Source organism: Corapipo altera, unplaced genomic scaffold (genome assembly GCF_003945725.1).
Source record: "Corapipo altera isolate COAL_440 unplaced genomic scaffold, ASM394572v1 2b, whole genome shotgun sequence".
Classification (NCBI taxonomy): Eukaryota; Metazoa; Chordata; class Aves; order Passeriformes; family Pipridae; genus Corapipo; species Corapipo altera.
The window spans coordinates 28392657-28417308 of record NW_020884874.1 but is presented as its reverse complement, the minus strand read 5'-3'; the positions used below and the strand labels follow the sequence as shown (position 1 = coordinate 28417308).

The 24652-nt window shown below is 38.2% G+C and overlaps 1 protein-coding gene across 4 annotated transcripts; it reads right to left on the bottom strand.

The window, feature by feature from the left end:
- Window positions 1-1408: 1408 nt before the first annotated feature.
- Window positions 1409-24630, bottom strand: LATS1 (large tumor suppressor kinase 1). Of its 4 annotated transcripts, none has more exons than XM_027634165.1 (8): window positions 24552-24630; window positions 19639-20144; window positions 16340-16490; window positions 13040-14568; window positions 7849-8431; window positions 6690-6872; window positions 6339-6445; window positions 1409-5570 (listed from the first exon to the last, which is right to left on the bottom strand). In XM_027634165.1, the coding sequence occupies exons 2-8, from the start codon at window positions 19987-19989 to the stop codon at window positions 5052-5054; spliced, it is 3423 nt and encodes a 1140-aa protein (XP_027489966.1). In that variant the 5' UTR covers window positions 19990-20144; window positions 24552-24630; the 3' UTR covers window positions 1409-5051. The 4 variants fall into 4 exon arrangements, with proteins under 4 accessions (XP_027489966.1, XP_027489965.1, XP_027489967.1 ...); XM_027634164.1 differs by having other exon boundaries at window positions 19639-20147; window positions 24552-24625; XM_027634166.1 differs by having other exon boundaries at window positions 13040-14565; window positions 19639-20147; window positions 24552-24625.
- Window positions 24631-24652: the final 22 nt, after the last annotated feature.

The following is a 24652-nucleotide window of genomic DNA, read 5'->3' as shown; positions in this document are numbered from 1 at the left end:
TATATCACATCCATTTTTACTCTTCTTGCTCTTGTATTTTTACCCGTTCTTAAACTGACAATTTTAGTTTATCCCTTTAACGAGTGCCTGAGTTTTAAACAATCATTTCTGCATTACTTTAGCTATAAAGGCAGAGAAAGATGTTGATGAGTTTCTAAAATTCGAAGTGCTACTGTATGACATCACTTGGTCGAGGAGAGCGGGAAGGTATTTCCTCCTCCCCTTTGTATGTGGCTAATAAATGAAAAATGTGCTGTACTTCCACATCCCTCCTCCCCAACATAGAAGAATTAGGATATAATGTAGTCTTCTGCAATAACACACTGGTTTCTCCATTAGCACTCTGAGATGTGCAATTAAAAGAATGGGATTTTCTCAAGGACAATTTGCCCTCCTAACACAGATGAAAGCTGTGATATGTTGTCATTCTCTCAAGGAATAGCTTTATGATACATAATGTATGTATAATAATAACAATAATTAATAATTAAAAATATTTACTTATTTTGATGAAAAAGGCAGCAGAGGACACAGAAAAAGTACCAATAAATTGAACTCCTGAACATCAAAATGTATACTTTTGAGAACAGGTTACAAACATGAGATGACTGCCAAGTACAAGAGCATCTCTACTGTTACACTTGCACCATTTTATTGTTAGACGGTAAAGCTGCTGCAGCATAAAAGGGACTTGTGGAAGACAGATGTGAAGGAGAAGGAAAGAAAAGAAATGCAATTGGGCAACTAGTGTTTGCATTTCACATTTGCTTAGCCAAAACAAGAATTTGATTTTCACTTCTTATAAAGATTCATTGTGTTTTTTATTACTCCAGCAAGTGTTCCGCTACAGAAACTGATTCTGAGAAAACAGTTTCTAAAACTCAGGAAAGTCACTGACTACCAGTAGGAGATAATTCAGTAACTTTTAAGAAGGGTCAGTGCAACCATTCACTCACATCCTGTCCCCTAGGTCAAACACACATGCTGTATGCTAAGTCAACGGGGGCAAGGAAGTCTCAGCTTCTCAACTACCGGGCACAGACTGACAAACTGGAAACCTGTCGCTCTTGGACAAAGGGTACAGATGCTCCAGTGTACCTACTAGAAAAACAAGCAGAAAAGACGCCCTTTCTTTTAATATGAACATCAGGGGACTTGGAGATTATGCTCCAAGCCAGCACCCTGTAACCCTTAAGACCCAAACATCCCAAGTAAGCATTCAGAGATCACATGTAGCTGGACTACAGGTATGTAGAGATCTAGCAAAAGGGGATGCCCATGTCATGACCAAGACAGGTAAAGAATACTCAAAAGACCACTGAATAACTTACTAGGGCCATGAGATAATGGAAGTTTGTTAAGTTTACCTGCCAGGCACAGCATAAAAGAACGATTTGCATGAACAGAATTGTGCGGTGGTCTATGTATTTAATTGGAGAATCCAAAAGAACTGACAGTCTTATAATACAAAAAAGACATTATATATATATACATATACACACATGGAATATGTCTATATATATCTCTATAGATATATATAAATCAGTAAACTTGAATAGTGCCTTTCTCATGAGCATCTTAAGGCATTCAAACATTTTACTATGACATTGAACCAATTTATTATCTTTTTGCTTTGGCTGAAATAAAGCAAACAGATTAAAGGTCTGATCTGAAACACCGATGACATCTGAAACAAAAGCCTAACACTATCTTCAGTGACAGCATCATCATCTAAGAACGCACCCACTGCACTGTCTATTAGCTGAATAATATTAAAAGGAGTCTAAATAAATCATTCCCACTCACAGCCTTGCAACAGCAGAAGGTAAGTCAGTCTCAAAGACACTTTCTAGCCATATATTCTATAGACTTCTATTACAAATCAAGGATAGAAAAGATACAGCAAAAGGGCCTGCCCGAGGATAGAATGCCACTGAATATCAAATAGTATTTACAGTACAGTTATAGGATTATAGAACATTTTATAAATACAATTAATATGTATACAAGGGCACATAAAAGAGAATCTGGTTTTCATGCTTTACAAAGTGAAAGCAACCTGAACTAAAACTTACTGCAGAATTCCACAGCTGCTGGTTAGGAGCCTCTCTTCTTCACTGCCCGCACAAACCAATCCCCATCATAGGTCACCAGTGAAACACCCATGTTTTAAGCAGCAGCTATAAAGAATCTCTATAATAGACTCTGAATCTACGTATGAAACGTGAAGTTTCAAAACATGGGTAAGGCAGAGAATGTTAGAGAGTTGTGACAACATTTACATGTAACTAATTTTCTCAGTGAACATGGATTGTAACAAACTGTATTTTTTGCAAGGAAATACATAATACTGCAGCATCTAGGTGGCAAAATTCAAACAACATATATTACAACTTCTAACACATGATGTTAGGAAATGCCAGAAGCATCTACCAAATTCTAAAGATATGAGCTTTTCATGTATTTGTTTAAAAAGGCAAAATAATATTTAACATTTCAGTACTTGCAGATGTCCTTGAAAGAATTAATGATGTCTTTTAAAAAAAGCAACTGGGTTTGCTTGTATAGAACAATGGTGCCATTACAGGACCCTTTTTTATATATTTTTTAAATTTATTTTTAAATTGGTTGAAGACCAGTAATAGTATTAAACAGGAATATACCATAGCACAGTGCAGGCAGAGGAGAAATATACTCACATGAAAAGGCAACTTTAAGAGTCAATTTAATGAAGAATTGACATTATTTTCTCTGCACACTTCAAAAATGGTGAGGCAAGCTTGATTAAATTACCTTTAACCAGTAATATATTACACTTTACTCTAAGACAAGTAGACCAGTTTTACTGGGATACTTACTATGAAGGAGGGTAATCTTTAAAGTTTATTTACAAGAAAAGCAATCTTTTTTACATAATATATAAAATGGAGTAGTTACACACTGCAGCCATTTTATAATATTTAAGCTAAATGAATCTTAAAAGCTATTCTATTTCAACAGCTGTGGAAAAGGCAGACAGAACAGGAATTGTTTTATTAAACTGCAAACTCATTTTCATTACAGAAAGTAACTTACTACTTGTTTGAGAAAACAACTTCTCATAACCACCTTCTAACAATTATAAGCACTTCACAGTAGAGGAGTGAACTTCCACAAACATTTTCTCCTGTGACCAAGTATGTTTAAGAAGTTTCCTCACTGCCAACTGCTGCAGTTCAGACCTTCCTCAGTTAAGCCAATATGAATCATTTATGGACCACACTAGAAACTGGATGGTTCAAATGAACACGCAAGAAAGGAAACTCCAAATGCTAAACACCACACAGTTTTTTCACTGATCCAGTATTTAGGACAGCACTATAGACAGTTGCACTGGCACCAAGAGAGACACTGCACTGGAGCACAGAAAGAGAACAAATTGGCCAGAAATAAACAAACCAGCTTGGTGAGAAAAGTAAACTAGTAACTCATGTTTGCTGCAAGAATAGCTGTGAACACCAATTTCACCATGTTTAGATAGTTGCAATGCCAGTGCAATGGCACAAGTAATAATTTAAAAAAGCAGTAATGGTTACAGGCATGTTATGAGATTATCCATTGGAATTCAATTCCAAGGAGGAGGAAGTTTTAAAAGACATGAAGTTTACTAAAAATAGTGCATTTTCTTTACCACTGTGTTAACTTCATGAGAAAGAAGGAGAGAGATAAAATCATAATTCTTTCTGCCTCTCACCTGTAACTCCCAGTCCAGTCTCCGGGAAGCTGCTTAGAGGGATGCTCCTGTCTGTACTCCCAGTCACCTCAACAGGCTCAGTACCCTCCCACCATGAGACCCAAGGGGATACCTGATCACCTGCTGCCAGAAATTATGGAAGAGTAATGTAGAAGGCAGCAGACACAGCTCTAAGTTCCTAATTCTGTTCTGAACTGGGCTGTGACAGACCATTGATACTGTACTGATGGCTCAGATAGGCTGGTGCACGGTGCTTCTCCTTACTGTCTCTGTGACCAGGAGGAAAACTATTCCAGCCAAGTGAAACGGGTCTCCACAACAACAGCCTCAAAAGCCATAATCCTTTTCCATTACTATCTCAAACTTATAATAAAGACACTACTCTAAAATTTATTTTTCAAACTAAAAATTCCAACTCAAGCAGCACTGTACACACTTTACAGTTTGGCTGTAGTCAGAAAATTGAACTAGATTTCAGAAAGTGTTTTTTCTAAAGCTTCTTTTCCTCTTCTATCTATAGGATAACTGATGACAGGAGACAATCAAGTTGTTTCTGAGTGAGCAGTTCTGCTTTGAGAGTACCAGTCAAATGCTACTTTGTTACTAACGTCAAATCCAATTACTATTTAATAAAATACTAGATTTAATGCTTTATCGTCTTACAATCATCCTATAGGCAAGACTGACACTTTCTTGTTTCAAAGCTGAGAACTAGGCCACTTAAACAGTAGCTGGAAATGTTTCACCAGATAGATGGCTCTGTTTTTCCAACACTGCGAATAATTAGGTTAAATACAGTGAGAAGTGACGGTACAGCAGCCTTTTTTTTTCCTCTTCAGAAATGTATCAGAGAGCTTTATTAGTAAAGTAGGTTTTATATTTGGTCAATGCATGGAAAAACTGTCATTAAAAATTCTGAAGCAGAGAACTGCTTTCTAAAATTATTCAATATATGTACAAATAGATACCAGGCATCATCTTAGGGAGGGGAAAAAAAAAGTCACTATTTCCTATTTTGAGTACTTAGAGTACAGAGAACCAATAACAAAATTCAAGTGATATTTTTTTCACCTAACATCAAATCTCTTCTAAATTAAACAATTAACATCACTGGAATAAATTAATGGTTGAGGATTTCTCTGTATTCGGGGGAAACAAAATGTACTGACAGGGAAGGAGAAGACATAATTTTTTTAGTGTTTCCAAGAAAGTGTGCATGTATTTACCGTAGCAATCTTCTTTCAAGTCTCTTAAAACAGACTTTTCAAAAGGTATAGCTGCAAAATTGATTATTTACTTTTTGATCTTTATTCCTCTACTAAACATAAACCAGATCACGGCTCTGAACTCCTCTACCTGCCTGTTCATCATCATCATCATCCTCATCTGACTGCTGTTCTGAGTTTTGGGAACTACCATACTCGTATTCAATGGGCTTTGGATTGTTGTATGGGTAGCCATTGTCATCAAAAAACCTTCGGAAGGTGAACTCATAAAAAGCATGTTCAGGATGTTTTCCGTTTTTGTACCACCCGTTAAGGGTATCATTTCTGTTCCCCTCCTTATCATCGTCACTCCACAATTTATCTGGATCAACTGGATCAAAGTTTGATGTGTCTGTAGGATGAGCAATTTTGGGAATGTAGAAAGCAGACTGTCGCCGTAGATCGCTTGAAAAATCAATTGTTTTAAAAAATGGATGAGCTTTTATTTCATCTGCACCGTTTTTGCCTAAACGATCTTCTGGCCCTCGGCACAGTTTAATAATAAGGTCGGAGGCCTCTGGAGTCAATTTAGCCTGAGGTGGAATATGAAGTGCAGTTTGCCAGTTGATAACCTTAAAAACAAAAAGAGGTATTATTTATTTATAATTTCATAAAAAGGAAAAAAACAGATTAAAACAACAAAACAAACAGCCACAAAGAAATCATTCAACATGTCTAAGGGTTTTCATACTAGAGAGGAAAACATGGAGCTGCTCTTTCAGAAACACAAGGAATGTTTTGTCTGGAAATCTAGCATAATCCAAATCTAAATTAGAGTCTGGCATGGGATGCCCCTGGTATAAAACAATGAAGATTCCGTAAAATCCACCACCTGGAACCCGAGATTAGGCACATGGCTTACAATCTTAAAAAGAAGGTGAGGCAGATGAATTTTGAGTTAGATGATGCACTGTAAAGATTAACAGATTTAAAGTTAAAAAAAAATAAATCAATACTACACTACATTTAAGCCAACTAATATCTTGCAAGCTGAATGCAATCTTGCAAAAATGACACCTGCAGAAGATTGCCCTGATGCTTTCTCTGAAACAGCCGGGGCTCAGGAAGGAAAGAACCAATGGCTCCAAGCTGCCAGTAACCCTGAGCAAGCACAACCATCTGCTATTCGTCCACCTTTCCATGCCAAGCACCTGCAGGTACATCACCAGAGGAAATCCTCTGCAGGTAAGTAACATAAAGTTGATAATCTTGCTAGTTTATAATATGCTTGGATAGGCAGCACTCTCAAACATCACCTTTGTTTCCATTACAAATTAGAAAGCCCATGTAAATTTCAAGCCTGCCTTTTCAGATTGTCAGTACCAGAACTTTAAAGTTACCTTCATTTGTGTTTCCAGGGGCGTTTGCGCCAGGAATGGAGGCTGCCCCACTAGCATCTCAAAGAGAATTACTCCAACACTCCACCAGTCACACAACTGTGTGTAACCTGAAATAAAGTTCAAATAAAGTAGTCAAAGCCTCAGTATAATTTTAATCTTGGATTTCTAGGAGTACAAAATTTCACAGGAGAACTCTATTCAATACTTTTTAAAGATTTCCACATTAACAACTATTTTATTTTGTTGTTAAAATATTATATACTTGGGAAAAGCTGCAGTGTAAGAAAGGTGAAGCAAGATACCTGAATATCAGTTACTTTGCAGCACGATTACAGTACAGAAGTGCATTACCTGTTCGTAACAACACTTCTGGAGCGATGTAGTTGGGGGTGCCAACAAGGGAATGGGCCAGGCAGCGCTGGTGCTGACGTGCAGCCCTGCGCTCCAGCGGCTTCAGCCGATCTCCGCACCTGCAATTCGCTGGGTCACCCCATTCATTGCTGAAATCCATGCTGTCCTGTCGTGCATGATCACCTGTAATTGAGGGAGAAGAAGTACTTTACTTCTTATCCAATACGAAATCTTCTTTATCTGTTAACATTCCTCGTTACACGACAGAATCTGTTTCAGTTTCAACACTTGAGAGTTACAACAGTCATCAAATCTGGATGTTGACTTTTTGTTTACGATATAAAACACCAACTTTTGAGGACACTTTTTTTAAGCTTACTTTCGACATAACTAGAGAAAGTATCAAGTTTGATATAGTCTCAGTTTTTTCTTAACAAAGCCACATTGGGGGTACAGGATGTATACTGTTCTTGTTCTTACGCAAACATAAACCAGCCAGTATTAAAATCAGCAAAAAATAAAATCAGATTAAATCTTTTTCTTCTCACCAGAGACTGTGTAACAGTCTGGCCTAAGATACATGATATTTTGATAGAAACTAGTCAAAAGTAATTCAAAAATTGTTTCTGAAGTTATGTTTTTCTTTTTGAAAATTAAAAACAGGTTATCACAAAATTTGTATTTTACTACTCTCAGAACTGTGACTTTTTTTCCTCTTCCTTTTAGCTTTTGTTTTAAGTGGGATTTTTAAAAGCCCACTGTAACCTACTCAGAAATCAACAGGTTACACTAAAAGGAGTACATGAGACACATAGAACTTGGGGCAAGGTTTTCAAGAACAATTATATTTAAAACATCAGTCCCATCTTCAAAACAGAGTTGGGGCTGTTGCCTATGTAATTATCTCGCTACCTCTGTGATTTTCTCTCCAAATTTCAAAAGCCAGTAATGGGACAAACAGCAGCATAGCTCATTCCTTCTCCCTTAAGGAATCAATGCTCACATTGGAACCCTCCCATACTAAATGTTGCTTTCTGTAATTTGTATGGTGTGCAGACATATTGTTAGATGCGTTATTATTCAGAAAGGAAACAGCACAGTCATCTTTCTATTCAGTTATTATTTAATTCCTTACAAAGAAGATTTATATTTCTCTTACCGCTCTGGTAGTATTTTGAATCATGGGTCCATCGAAAACCTGTACAGAGCCCGAAGTCAGTCAATTTGATATGACCGTCACGGTCTATCAAGATATTATCAGGTTTAATATCTCTGTGGATGAAGCCCATTTTATGAACACTTTCAACTGCGCAGGTCAGTTCTGCTGTGTAGAACCGTGCTAGATTTTCTGGAAAGACACCCATTCTAATCAGGAGACTCATCATATCACCTCCTGGAATGTAGTCCATTACAAAGTACAAATTGTCTTTATCTTGGAATGAATAGTACAGGCGAACCACCCATTCATTATCAGCTTCTGCGAGGATATCCCGCTCAGCTTTAACGTGAGCAACTTGATTTCTAAGCAAGACATCTTTTTTCCTCAGAGTTTTTGTCGCATATAAAGCATTAGTATCCACTTTTCTTGCTAGGCAAACTTCTCCAAATGCACCAACTCCCAGGGTTTTAATTTTTACAAACATTGATTTGTCCATTTTAGCTCTTCTTAGTCGAATGTAATTAGATTCTTTCTGGCACAACATTTTCCTCATTTGATCTCGGGCTTCTGGTGACAATCCAACCTGTGCAGCAAACAGAATTATATATGAAGAATTAACAGTACTTTTAATTCTTGATGGTCTTCTCATAACTACAAGGCTTAGGCAAAGCAAACCAAATGCTTTATACACAGCACAGGAAATAATACTTAAAGGGGTTTGGTTTTGTTTTAAACATTAGGATTCTATAGAAACATATAGGAGTGACAAAAGCCAAAACGTGATTGTTTTCAACAGCAAAATGCATAAGGTGCCATGCACCAGAAGGTTCTTGAGAAGGGACTACATTCTTGAGGAGAGAAAGGGTAATTTACAAACCACTGATAAAAACTACTGCGAATATTATCAGAGTAACAGTGTGCATCAACTGCCTCCCTGATTCTCTTTGTAGAGCTAAAGGGAGCCAAGACATGCCTAGGAGCTGTAAGCTGCTGAGGGCTGATGCTGCCATGGGAAAGGCAGCCCCTCTCCAGACTAGCTAGAGCAGAAGTCACTAAACTTCCTGACCATGCTGTGGAATTTCAACTGCAGGAGAGGACAGGCAACTCTCTCACTCTCATGCTTCCTTCTGTAGCTACACAAACCAGATCCACATGGCACTGTTTCCTACTATCCACCCACACCAAGCCTGTGCCTCTGCCGCAAGCCTAGACCTGATCTTCTCTCTTATCACATAACCCACCCCTTCCTAACAGGACTTTGCTCACACTCTCACTCCCGCTCTCCACAAGAACTAGTTGAGCAGAGCACTTTCTTTGAAGTGGCTCACTCCTTCCCACAGTAGCTTTTCTTGGCTCCCACCTCCATACATACCCCTATCTTGACTGAACATCCCTGGTGTTCTGGCCAACACCACCAACATTGTGACAGCTGAAACACTCACAGGCCACATGCAACTCATCACCTACAACGTGGAAACCCTTATCTGCAAGAACCACATTGAGCATTCTCAGTGTACTACAACCTGGGTGCCTCCTGGTGTATTTCTTCTGGTTTCAATTCCTTTGAAGTGCCATTGAATTTCAGTGCCATTTTTCTTGCTAAATTTCAGGGCCTGGAATCAGACTCTCTCTTCTTTTTTGTTTTAATGTGAGTAGAACCTGTCTTCAATTTTTTATATTTTTTTTTTCATGACACTTCCCTTCCAAAGCTTCATGTTCATTCCTTCTTTTGTTTTTTGACCGAGTTTTCAAAGTACTATATGCTCCCTTTCTCATAGGATCTCAATTATTTTATCTGCCTACCTGGCTTGAAATCACTATCCCACAGCAATGATTTCCAAGTTCAGCCTAGGGTATATTCCCTTATTTTTTCATGGACATTCTGATTCTAAAATTGGACATGGCCAAATTGAATCCCTGCAAACATCACAACTGTAATTAAGCACTATTCTAAAAGTTTTCAATTTCTTGCTGTCACATCTTATTGATTCTTGATACCAAATCTTGTTGCTTCCATCTCCTTACTTAATGCTTCAAATGTTTGAGACACTGTCTGCAGAACACTACTCAGGACCACCATTAGGATTATGTAACTAGTTTAGGCCTGTATAAACTGTGTTAATAGATGACTTCTGCTTTGCCTAATTTGCAATGTAACTTGAAACAAAGTAAAATAGATTTGATTGAGAAAAAAGGTAAGAGAAAAGATAAATTAGATATCAATCAGTATCTTAAAAATGCTTTCTAAAGTTACTATATGTCACCTATTAAAGAAAATACTGTTAAAACACATAAAATTTCTTGCAGGCATCATATAAAAAATGGATCCAAAGGAGATGCAACTAGAAAAATGCACACAAAATGCTTGTCTACCCCAACGAACTGCCCAAGGAATATGAATTCAGTAAAATTTAAATGGGGAAAGCTGTCTCCATTTTGAGACAAAATTTTTTGTCAACATCAGATAGGCAGTAGTTAGGACTGGGTAGCAGTAGTTTAAAGACTGGATGTGCAAAATAGACAATTTTTTTATTCTAAATAGGGAGTTGAACCTTTTTCAACACATTACTGCAGGAATATCTGGGCACTGTCTTCCAGGACAGAAACATCTCAAGTTTTCTATGAATGAACATGCTTAAAGCCCATTTCAACACATAAGGAAGAATTTTTTGAAGACTTACAAAAATGTCAAGAAGACAACTGAAGACCTGACCCTGTTAAAAGTTCAGATGATGACGAGTCACCTTCTCAAGGCCCATCTGAAACCTGAAGTCTGCTTCAGTACAGACTCACTTGCACACAAAGTGAACCTCGATGATCAGTTACAAAATTAGCAAAGAATATAACCTAGATGGCAACAAAACCCCATGAGGAGACTCAATACAGTAATTAATCACTGCAAGACATACAAATGAGAGTCTCCAAAACCCTTGTAACTTTACTTTCTACTGCCTACTCTCTAGCTGTTGCATTCTAACAGTTTTATTGTAGAGACCAGCCCAAGTACTGCAATTTGTCATCTCTTCCCTCGACCTATCTTCATGTTTTCCTGTCATCCACTAAACCAAATGTTAATTACAAATTCATTGCTCTCTGCATTGCTGTATTTTCTCTAAAACACTCCTCAGCTTCAGCATTCACCAAAAATTAAGCAACTTCGCCAGCTGCACAAACTCTTCTGTGCATACATCTCCAGTTATTTCTAGACAATGACGGACAGAAGAGCTTCCTGAATTGCTCTGTATCATCACGCAATTTGCTCTCATTTTGGTCCCTTTTCATCTTGCTGTGCTTTAAAAGATGACTTAAGTTGCTCTCCGCAGCAGAGACATCTAGCATAATTCTTGGCCAGATTCACAGATTTAAATTAAATATTTCTGAGACTGCTCCATTCAATTTCCTAGGGAACCTGAAAGCACAGAAATATGCCACCTATGCTAGAAATACAACCTTCTGTGAAGGTAGGTATTTCCATAGGGATGCATTTGGGTTTTTTTTTTTCTTTCAAAAATTCCTATCAAAGGGAAGAAAAGAAGGGATTCAATACTTGCTTAATTTTAAACTTTCTGAAAATAGATGACGAGCTAGTTTCCCTTTCTCCTTCTCATGAAGATCCAAAATATACTTCACTGTTTTGGGATTCCTCTTCTAAAAAAGTAGAGGTCTGCTGCAGCACAATAGCCCATTTCCCACCCTTCAGCCTGTAATTAAACATCCCAGCTTTAAATCTAGCATAAATACTATAAATTGCATTTCATATAAGAAAATACATTTACTAGGGTGCTTTAAATGCATATGAAAAGTTATATCAGTGCTTTCATATAAGTAATACTTATTCTTGAGATACTACAGAACACAACACAGTAAGAAGGGAAAGTGAAGTTTGCAAATCAACATTATAATCTTACTTTTAAGTACTCAAAAATAGCCAAAATAAATTCATGCTTAATTTTGATGCAGGATTGCATGCAAAGCCCTCTAAAAAGGAATCATGCTATTCTTAATAAACACTGTTGCTTCAGAATCTTACTTGTCTACACAGGGATGGAGGCTACAGAGTTCAGGAAAGCTTCCCACACCTTAACAGTTTAAATCAGCTGTTAGTGGAAGTGAAAAAGGAAAGAGAGAAGACTAAGAATAAAGATCTAGTAAGAGTTTCAGGATGAAATCTTGCTAACATTTACATATTCACGATTAAGCAAACACAAAAGACTGAAGCTTAAAGTAAGAATTTTCAAAATAGTAAGAAAATACATTTGAAAAACAGCATGTCAAGAAAGTGGTGTAAGCCAAATACATATTCTGATAGAATAAATTAAAAAGTACATCATACTTATGTCAAACTTTCAACTACAATTGTTAAGAAATATTTATGTGACATCTCAATTTTATCTTTCTGCACATCTTAGTTTCACTGCGTCTCACTATTTTCTCTTTTGAAATGACATCAGCTCCAGTTTTTACCCTTTTGATTTGTTTTAATAGAACACTGAAATACTAGAACTAGATGACCGACTCCATGCAGGTACAACATTTTACATGCTTTTGTTGATGTCTGTTGTTTTATTACTCCATTCAATTGCCTCTTGTTTAAACAGATGCATTTACAGCCTGGATTATAAAATAATCAGGCAAAAGATACCATGTCTTTTTCATTTAAAAAAAATTAATTTTTAAAAAATGATTTTTTTATTTTAACTTAAAAAAACTATCACTACTGGAAACAAACTGCAGAATGTAAAAAATATCACTGTTTGGGCGACTATATAAATGTACTAACCAGCCTACCACTTGTCCCTGCTTTGCCTGTACCTGCAGTGCTTATTTTAAAAAAAAAAGTATTTTTGAAAATCATTAAAATATTCCATATAACTAAGAAATCAGGATTAAATAGAACTCATAACAGAAAGCTATGAGCCATGAATCTCATTTCATGTAACAATTATTTTGCTTCTGCTGCCTTACTGTACACAGGCCAGATGAACTACATTTAGACATGCAAAAAACTTACTTAAGCACTGAAGAACTTGCCACATCTCAAAAACAAAATTAAAAATAGACTTCAATACCACAATTTACCACAATATTCTATTTATCTATACTATTTAAACATTCTACAATTAAGCTATATCTCTTAAAATCAATGTAGGAACAGTTCTAGTCACAGATTTAGAAAGAAGGAAGAGTTTACCCGCATCATTTCATTCTCTAGTTGTTTTTTCCGATGCAAACGCTGCTGGTGTGACTTGAGTATATTCTCCACATGCTGCTCCATGAAGAATTTAAAGGCTTGAGGGGAATAACTTTTGATGCGAGACTCTCTTCTTTCTTCATCTTTCTTGTTTTTTCTAACAGGAACAGGTGATGTTGTGATTTGTTTTTTTTCTTTATCTGTTGAATCAACACATTCGTAATTCTTTTCATTCTCATCCTCCCTGGATAAAAGAGGTGGCTCCTCCTTGTTGAGCTTGGGTCCTGCCTCATACAGATTGACAGAAGGATTCTGATGTAGCAAGTGTTTAGGGTAAGGTGGTGGGGGGCCCTGGTAATTTGGAGCCTCCACAACAGGAGCCATAACTGCCATATTTGTAGATGGGCTCTCAGAGAAGGGGATGGTCTGCACAGTTTGCATGGGCTGTGGCATCCAGGAAGGGTGAGTGGGTGCCAGGGCAGTCTGCAGCTCTGGTTTTAACACACGCATGCTTTTCACTGGTTGCTGGATGGGAGCTGGTGTTATGGCTGTTACTGTTGTGGCCGAAGGCTGAGAGCTGCCAGAGTGACTCTGCCTATTGCCATGATGGTTGTTGAAAGAATTTGACCGCACGGGAACATTGGGTTGCCATGGAGGCATGTCGTGCCCGTTGCCAGGTGATGACTGCGGCTGCACAGGGGAAGGCTGTGACCAGGAGGTGGGTATTCCAGCTACATTTGCGTTGTAAAGTTCCATGTTGTGACTATTTCTGTTTGGCACCATCATCGCCTGAGGAAGATTCCCATTGGTGTACGCTGAAGGAGGAGCAGATCCTCCTGCCTGCATCTGTAGTGCTGTGGGACTCTGCCTGTTAGCTGAATTCATGGGGTATGGAGGTGGCTGGCGACTCACCGAATTCCCAGACACCACATTCTGGTGAACTATGAATTCTGCCTGACAATTGCCATTTTGCATTCCAGCTCTTCCCGACGGAAAACTAAATTTGCTGTTGGCAGAAGTCTGCATGATTATTGGTTGCCTGCCAATGGGGACAGCACTCATGCCTCTCTGACTCTGCGTGGATGAATTCATAGGTGGAGGATTCATAGGTGGAGGTGGATAACCATCCTGCCATGCTCCTGGTGGCACTGGAGAAATACGGGAGATCACATATTCCATGTTTCCAGAGTACCGCTTTGTTTGAGAATTCGGTTCCCAGGAAGGAGGTGGAGGAGTAGTTCCCCTTGGGGGGGGTGTCTGCCCTCGAGGAGGTGGAGGAGGAGGAGTGACACTCCTTATCTGCGGTAGAGGTGGGGGATTCACTCTTTGTCCATTGCCAGGATGAGCCTGAGCAAATGCCGCAATGCCAGATCCAGATAATGGCCTTCCTACATCAGGCTGAGAACTGGGACTTTCTGAGCGATAAACTACACCTTCTCCCAGGGAAGGGCCGTGCCGCTGAGGAACCAGGGACTCCTTAGAACCCTTCCAGCTCTGCTTGCGGTTAACTGATTGCTGAACAGTCCCTGCTTTCACAACAAGAAAACACAGCATTTATATCATTAGAAATTATTTACATTTACTGCTTTGAAAATTTTGTTCTTCTGCATTAATTGCTACAGAAAAAGGACATGAAACCTCTGACATAACATAATCCGCTGTACTTCACATGAAAAATTCTCTCTGTCTAGTAATAACGCATCACGGTATGGTAATATGCTCAGTAGACATGTAAGAGCAAAAAATGCATTGAAACTATAGTATCAGAGTCTTTGGAAATAATTTGTCTGAAAATGCATCTTGCTTCAGTAAAAATGCAAATTTTAATTGAACATATGGTAATATGCAAAATTATTAGGCACGCAATGTATTTTTAATCATGAGTACAAGAAACCCTCATAAGAACGTTCAGCACAAGTGCAAAAAAAAGTAATAGCTCGGAAAAATACGTTTAGTTACGTTGCTATCCCTTCCAGTTTAATGTTTACAAGACATTTAGTGTTCTTAAACTAAAATGTAACTGAATGCTGTAAAATCAAGCAGCCTGCACACTTGTGTGCATATAGTTAATCCAGACTTGTTATATTCCTTGCATGCAAAATTTAATTAAGTACTTTAATTTCAAAAGGTATGTCCTTATGAGTAAAAGTGTTGTAGACAGGCAAGAATTAAAACTGTAGGAAAGCAAAACTTAAGAGAATAAAACTCTACTATCTATTTACTTCATAGATATTATTTTGTGTCATACAAACAAAACAGTATGCAAGGAACTGATAGTGCAGGCAGTCTTATTGTGCTTTTTACAAGGTTAATACTAAGGTAAGTGTAAACACATACAGGACTGTAACTGCTGAAAGTCACTCTATCCTTAGTAAAAGAACATGTGAATTACTAAACCTTCGCAAGTAAAAATGAAAATTGTGTCTAAATGGTGGCATTTAGCTAGCAGCTTCACAGAAGCACCAACTAATCCTCTCAACAGACTAAATGAGAATGACACCACTCTTTGCTACTCTTGACTACTAATTTTTCCTCATACCTATATTGTTAATTTAAAATCTAACTCCAGAGCCAGCAGTTCAGCACCCAACTTTAGTCAAATAAAAGTTCAGTATTTCTGCTGCATTTGAAAGTTACCCTTGCTCTAGGCCAAGATGTATTAAAAATGTGCTTCCATCTTTAAAGAAAGCAATAATAGCAAGTGGCAAAATTCTGACTCTGTTACTAAAGCTATAGCCTGTCCTCTAACACTTCCAAAAACAAGAAGTCTGCCTTACAAACCATACAAACAAAATCTGGAACCAAGCAGAAAATTAAGCAAATAGAACATCCTAAAATACAAATATTGTAGTCATATGCTATATAAATACAAACACACACATGTACACAAAAATACACATACATAGTGCTGTTGTGTGGGTGAGTGTGTGAAGAGAGACAAAAAATTAAAATAAGAATTTAATGCTCACCACTGATTTCTACCTGACACTGAGAACAAAATACAGGCACTACATCAATGAGGGACAAAAATTACTAAAATGAGATCTGAATGCCATTCCTTGTCTACACACAATAATAAAACCATGCAGTTATAAAAACAAATGTTTAAGAAATTCATGTCAAATGGATCTACCTTTTAGAAGAACTACATTATATCCTTAAAATGCGATTTTTAAAGGCAAACCCCCCTGTATCTCAGCATCTCTGTTGCACTGTGAGCACACGAAGGCAGAATTTACTATATTTTTTATCTAGGAGAATACACTCAGTGAGTTACTGAGTCACCATGGATACACCTACCTGGGGGTTTCATACCTGCATTTACAGGTCTTGCTGCTGCTGCAACCATCTGCTCCCGACGAGGATCCTGGTAGCTCATTTTACTTATAAATTCAATGGCAGCTTCTATACTACGGTTGTTAGTTTGTCTAAGAGCTTGTACAACCATATCCTAAAGAGAAAATTATATACAAAAAATAATTTACAAGAAAATCACAAAAAATACCAAAATTCATGCTTATTTAGCCAAACATATTCCAGTAATTTTACCAAAGTACATAACCGATTTCTCTCAATCATTTTCAAACTAATTTTAAAATGTTTTCCCCACAACAGACTCTTCAAAATGTTCAGATGTTCAGAACATTTCTGGATGTTCAGAAAAAAGTTACTGTGTTAAAGCACTGCAGTTTGATGTAAATCTTGTCATCTTGCTATCAGTACAACAGCTTGCTTATACAACAGCATTTATTACTGCTGTGCACTGCCCAGGTAACAGCTAGTTACAGAATGGGCATGGGTCCCTTCCAGTCTAAGTTCCTGATGAAGACAATGTTATTGGCAGAAACTCTATTCTTTCTGTGGTAGATTTAGGCTCTGTGATCTTAGACATGCAAACACAAGTTCTGATCTGCTAGACAATCCCAGCTCAGTCAACATAAAATATATTATGGACCAGTGGCTTTTCCACAGACTTGAATGAGGTAAGGTCAAGCAACAGAGGCAGAATTCCAGAGGTGGTACTGAATGGCATTTGTACAGCTGATCCAACGATTTTGAGACAAAGCCACAGCATAACTCCCTATAGCTAAGCACACTGACTTTAAAGATTTATGGCCATATTTTGTCATATCAAAGCAATCATTTTGGTTCATACGATGTTTGAACCCGTTACCTACAAACATACGACAGCATCCACCTCCTACTCAAACTAATGGGACACCAAAGAGGGCTCAGAAGGGAAGCACTTAGTACCAATCCCAAATTCAAACCCACATTTATACTTTCATTATGCCTGTGTACACTTCTAACACTCAAACATACAAAATTACATACAACCTTCAGAAACAGTAACTACATTCCGTAAACAAAACAGAACCTTAAAAAAGGATTTTAAAATAGAAAAATCTACACAATAAGGTAGTCCCAATCTTTACCAGCTGACCAGCTGATACTGTTGGAAAAATCAGATACAACTTTTGATCTCATACCTCTTTCACAAGACAGCTATGTCTGCAACACTTTTACTATTATAGGCAAGACTATCTGTGGCAAGAAGTACATTTTCAGCACCGGTAAGCTATTTGACCATTGTGCAAATGGAAAGTTAAGTTGTGCAGGGTATTTAATTTTCAAATTGAATATATTTTTAAAGGATACATCATTAATTTCTACCTATTGACTTTAATATTTTTCTTAATCAGCTTCAACCCCAAATTTATTGTCTTTTTAGCCAAGTAATTCTACAATACAGAGACCTAAATCAACAGGTTCGCATCACCGGGCCATAAAGACTCACAGAATGTCAAAGTACAAAACCAGCAATATTTTAAGAGATAAAATTTAGTTCCCTCCCCACTAACCAGAGGATCTGAGTAAGAGCCAAAGGATCTCTATCTCCTTTAGCCGAAGCACAAAAAACTTGGTCGCCTACGTGACACGAAGTATTCAATGTGTTGAAAGAGTATCACCTTACACAGAACTTCTGAGGACTGAACTTGAATCATAATAAGTAGAAGAGATTTCCTGTAAGCTATTTAGGATGTTGTTTAAAAACAAACAAACAAAAAACAAAGACCATGAACAGCATTCTACCTGAATTATTATGCATATATATATATATACCAAAAAATCTATGTACAGACATACCTGATACTGATTGATATCTATCTGTTCCACTTTAACCCTCAATATTATCTACTACCTGAGGAATGGGGAGAAAATAACCAGAATGTTTGTGACATTTAATATATTTTAAAAAGTAAAAGGTAAAATATAAATTCAATACATTTTGAAACTTTCCCCCCAAGAAAAATGCTTTCTGATTTCATCTGTATCTGTTCCTAATGCACACATGGATCAGTGCCATATAGGCTATTGTGGCAATGCAACTGTAGGTTAACACATGGCAGAAACGGCTCTCACTGGCACTCTGCCTGAAAAAAGCTCCATACAATCAAAGTGTCACGGGAACTCTCAGTTCCATCCAAGAACAAAGGGCAGGAGCAAAAGGCTTCAAGATACAAAGGATCCAACAAAAATACAAACTTAAGATACCTTTCTGTTTTATTATCCAGCCACATACCACAAACTTCAGTTTGCAAAAATGACTGCAAGTTCAATCTGTAAAAATGGATCTAAGAACTGATCTACTTTGAAAAAACAAAATGCACACCCCCACACTGCCGTCCCAAAATCCGAAAACAACAACAACAAAAAAGCAACCTCAGCAACAAACCAGAGAGCAGGCACAAATTATTGCAAAAATAATTTATCATTATGAAATCCTTCCATTCTTCCTGACACACAGACTGACTGGACTGTGTATTTGATCAAGCAAAAGGAACATGAAAAATCACTATCAACACTTGACACTGGGACATTGTTGAGGAAAAGCCAGTTCTTGGAGCAGCTCACTCTTGGTAGAGGTAGATCTTCTCTGCAAATACCAAAGCATCCCAGACAGCAGAACTCATGAGCTGGTCACTACTGCAAGCAGTACACTCCTGTAAAGTTAATCCCTGTCTGGTACTGTGCCTTTTTCCTTTAGAAAGATGAGTGGTTTGCTAGTTTTTTTTTAACCTCCTTTTGTACCCAGGTTTACACAGAAGGCATGAAAACGAGTGTGATTTACTTTGATATGCAAGTCCCAGTAAAAACACAGGAACTATAAATGTATTCATTTTTTCTTCCTGGAAATCACATTTCAGATTAATTTCCAAAGTATTTGGTATTGCCTTTCAATTTAGAATGGCCATATTGCATCAACCTGTTTTAACTGAACGCAATCCAAAATTCCATTGAGTATCAGAGGCAAAATCCATGTTCTAGAGAATCCAGTCCTTTCTGACTGACCTATCACATTAGAACAATCTGCACAAGATGCTTAATAAAACCCCAAGCCTCTCTAAATCCTTCTATTCCTCTTCTACATCCCCCACTATTACCAGTTTCATTCCCTAATCAGAAACCTATCAGATTTTGAAGACGCTCTTTTGCTTGTCAAGCTGTTCAAATATTCCCTGACCACCACCCCCTCCAACATACACTGATAGTTTATAGCTAGCAGAACACCAAATCTCCAAAATAAAACACTTCACCTCATCAAAGCCAGCAGCTTGTAAGTCTTGCAGCATTTGTCGATTAACTTCTGATGTTCCTTTGACAGCTGAGGTCGCTTCATTTGCAAAAGGCAGAAGTGAGTTTCTTATCTCCTGCAAAACTTTATGATATGTTACAAATTTGGGAGGATTTCGACCTTGCCTAGGATCTTCAGATAACATTTTGCCCATGCTGTGATCAGCTTTAGCAGCATCGGAGGGTTTAGGTAAATTCCTGAGGCTCTCTCGTATTTCCTGTAGCATCTGCTGGCTGCTGCCAGTATAGTTACTGGCAGGAAAAGTTTTAGGCCTCATTTGCCTATAACCTTCTGGTTTCTCACTTCTCTTCATGAAAACATGTATATATGCAACCTCCACCAAGGACTTGCACACACCAGAATTCAAGGAAGACTGGCTGGTGTCAGAACTTGTGAAAGCAGTGGCTCTTCACTGTGAAACCTTGGTTCCTGTAGTGCTGGAGCTCATCACAACCCAAAACGGTATTTCTGCTAGCAAAACAAAACAAGAAAGAATCACGTTATATATACAGCAGTAAAAAAAACCTCACAATGTAGCTTTGGTGGCAGTGAAATGTTCACATGTAGCACTTCCTTCACAGATACTAAAAGCCTGCTAAGCAAATTCTTCAGGCAGTCTTTACTCAACCTAATTTACAAACTGTGTTGGGCTTTTAGCAACAAACGTTTTAGGTGCCTTAAGTCTGAACAGTCCTGAATTGCAAAGGGCATGGACAAAGAGGAACTCCTCTGTATGGTGGACAAAGCTTTCAAGAGCAGATATGAACTGCTGCTGTGTGTGCTACCCCAGCACTGCTGCTTTGCCTCTGCTTTCTGCTGTGTCCTGTCCCCATTTGTCACCCACGTTCATTCTCTTCATCAATACCTTTATAGCCAAAAGTGCCAACTCTACTACCCATGTAGCCAGGATATGGACCAAATACCCTTGCTGTTCAACAATTCTGACATCAAGCTCCACAAATAGATGGATTACACCAGTAAGAGCACATAATTACAATGATTTTATCCATTCTTCAGCAGTCACATATGTAAAAAGTAAACACTTGCCTAGCTCACCACATGCGACTTTATGATTTCTTGTACCATCTGCCATTTAAATCTGTTTAAGGGTTCAGTTTTCTAGGGCTGTCATAGTCTCAGCTCGAGTCTCCTTGAATCAGGCTTTGTCAATAGTCAAGAAATTTTAAAATTTATTTTACATAAGGGAAGATGAGAGCAGGGGAAGAAATAAAGAAAATTGAATCAAATTTTTTTACTGTAAAATTGTTTAACAATTTAAGCATCAAATTCACTGAGCATAGCTATGACATTTGGTAAGGGAAACAGAATTTTCTGCCAAAAGCCAAATAAAAAACGTTTGCATTTTGAAGGCACTGACTCATCAGGGAAAGAGCCCTGTGTCTGCAGAGAACTCAAATCTCTGCATTCAGGCCGAGCACTGGTTAGTACTGCAACCGCTGTGGCAAAGGATAGAGCAACCAGAGTGGAACACTGAAGAAGTTACAGAGCATTTGCCTCTTTAGAGTATCATGAAATAAAACTTTTTCAGTCTCTACTGCTTCACAGAGGAAGATCAGTTACTAAGATGCTGCAAGACAAAAAAAATTAATATTTCAGCACTGTCTTTTCTTCAAAGGCAACTAAAATGGTAAAGCTCAACTCACACTTCAGCTTTACTATCATGCAATGTCTAACTAGCAATACTGAAACGTTCTTATTTTGTTTCTGCTTCTCAAAGTGTTAAAAATTTGCATTCCTTGTTTTCTGAAGGACTATTTTTAGGATTCAGACATCTGCAAGCATCTTTTGTCTCTTAAAGAAGTACTGTGTTGATAAGCGCTTCTCATATTAGACATAAATTAAACGGTCTAATTAAAATCAATTATATTAGACATAAATTAATAAATTAATTTATTAAACATAAATTAGACATAAATTTACACAGTCTGCAAAAAAGTCACTCTTCATCCAGGTTTCACTTCTATAATACTTGCACTGTCATAAAACAATCAATGATTCAGTGATTGAGGAAGAAAATGACAAGTTAATAGGAAGAAGAACCCGCAAACCACATAAATATCATATAAATTAAAGATACATGCTACTGATATATATAAATAAAACCTGAAAGCTGGGAACTAATACAAAAATGAGGAAAAGAAACACAACGGACGCTCAATCTCATTCTCCTTTGAGAATCATTTAAGAAATAACAGAATTTCTCTTATAAAATTATCTAAATCTTAAGAGGTATAACCGCACCCACAAGCTTTCTTTGCCCTGTGATAGGTCTGAAACCTTAAATGAGTGTAATGGGGTAGTTATACTACTTTATCATATGGTCCAATACCATGTAATTCTTCAGTACTCACTGAATAAGGACAAGATCATCAGACGTGAGTGAACTGTGATAATTAACAGTGAAGCTTTGATCCAAGTATTAAGAAATTCAGAAATCAGCTGAAAGTACAGCATGAGCACAATTAAAATATAATGTAATTTTGGCCACTTTCAAAATCATTTTCAAAACACGCTGTACTTAAGATCACATTGAAAATACTTTGCCAAAAACACTTTTTCCAAAGAAAGTGAAGTAAGTATGTTTAGACCATTGTACTAGTTTCGTTATGGATGTTCCTTTTCCTTTTAAGTGACCTTCTTCAAAAGAACACATGTCAGAAACACAAGTGCCAGGATATACGCCACCTCCAGAAAAGTGAAACCTTCAGCACAAACTCATCCCAGAACACAGGACAACAAGGCAAAATATCTTAAAGACTTAGTAACCTAAAATATTGTTCAAATTCAGTCCGGAGTAATGACTACTCCACCACTGGCAGCATAATCTAGGCAAAACCACTTGGTATTGTGTTACACATATACCAATGAGCAGTGGAAAAAAATGTCCATACATGAGTTATTGCTTTTAACAAATTCCAAAGGCCTGGAATTTAAAAGAAAATAGCTGTTTTACACCTACATATTTTACATATTTTATCTGGTATTTCAATATTCATTTATGATGACACCTCGGATAGCTGAGATAGTCAAATCTAATACTCCTAAGAGAAATCAAGGTTAAATTAACAGTACATGTAAACCATAAATCAGGAGCAGCCTTGGAAAATAAAGCTGCACTTTCACTTACATTTTTAGCAGCAGCATAGCTTTAGCAGTGTAAACCAGCCAGGCCACTTATCTTCCACCACTTACCACTGACAGCATAATTGTTTGTAAGGCCATACAGTGTGAACCAAGCTAAGGAACTTACCCAAATAAACAGTAACTTTTTTTGGTGGGTTGTTTCTTTTGGCAGCACTGATGGGTATCAGCAGTTGATGTGCATGTGAAACTAAGTCTTAATTCTCAGAAATCAAACAAAATTGGTCCTCCAGAGAGCAAGATTTACTACAGTTCACCTTGCTCTATATATGAACCTCAAAATTCACAAGTCACTTCTGCTAATAGACATTTGCACACACTTTAAAGCAAGAAAGTGTTGACTGCTGAATAAGAAATGGATTCCAGTTTTGTACTTCTAACTAGCAAATACCAACTGCATCCAAGGGAACTGATGTCTATTCCCCCTTGCAGTTTTGTGTCATTAAATGATTTGTTTGTTAATGCAGATGTCTTTGCTGATGCAATTCTCCACTTCCCTAAAGGAGTTTAAAAAATGATATCTTTAATTTATTTTCAAAATGTGGGGATAAAGCATTTTCTTCTACAGGTCAAACTGCAAGGAGAAAAACCCTAACTTGTTTTTTTTACACTATAATCATTAAAGACTGGATTTAAAAACAAGTGTTTGAATGAAAACTCAGAAGCATTCAAGGCCAGGTTGGATGTGGCTTGGAGCAACCTGGTCTAGTGGGAGGCATCCCTGCCCGCAACAGCAGGATTGGAACTGGATGATCTCCAAGTTCGCTTCCAACCCAAACCATTTTATGATTCGTGAACGGTTGCAAACAACTGTCAGTGACCTCCAAGATTTTCTAATGGAAAAATACACAGCTTTATAACTCTAGCATTTCTTATCTCCAAAAGTTTTGAATATAATTTAATTACTCATATTTACATGCAAGTATTGAATGTCACATATCAATCTATTTTGGTACCCTCTCTCATGTACCTATTCTAATATCTTATTGTATACATAATCACAACACTTTGTTGCTAGGGAAAAAGAGAGTAATCAAGACTTTGGAAGTCATAAAATTAAGTTTGTAGGGGGCTTGGTTCAAACCAACAAAAGGAAGCTGTTCTTCAGGTAACGAGTCATCGAGCTCTAACAGTAATTTGCCAAAGGATGCACTTCCAATGCTAAAAGTTTCCACAGAATGAGGAGAAAACTGAACCCTGAAATAGCACATAAACAGAACTACATACGACCAGGGAAGCCTGAGCTGAAGTGACCAGATGAACATTGTGCATTCGCTCGGCTTGTTTCATCTCTCACGCTCTGCTATCTCCTCCAACAGGATACAGCTCTTCTACGCACACGTATTCCTGCAGCAGGAGTTACTGCACGCGTACCTGAGAGAGACTTTTGCGGCTAACACTACCAGGACCAACATTCTGAGGACCAAGGTGGCTCAGGCTGGCACCGAGGTCATTCCTGCAGCGCTGCAGGAACCAGCCACCCAAGGACCACGCAGGCCAGGAGGGTTTCATCGCCGGGATGAGTATCCCGAAAGTCCTGTTGGGACACCTGCGCTTCTCTCGCCCCTGCGGCCCCAGGCCGTGACCCGAGATCGCTCCTGCCACGGCCGCGTCCTGACAAGGGCCCAGAACCGCCCGGCCGGGCCGCGCCGGAGCGCGATCGGTACCGCCCCCGTCCCGCCGCCGCCCCCACCGCGACACCGCGGACCGTACCTGCGGCGAGAAGGCGGCGGCGGCGGCGGCGCCCCGGGCGCCCGGAGCTCGGCCCCGCCCGCGCGGCCACGACCGGCCGCGGCCCTTCCCTCTCTCCCTCC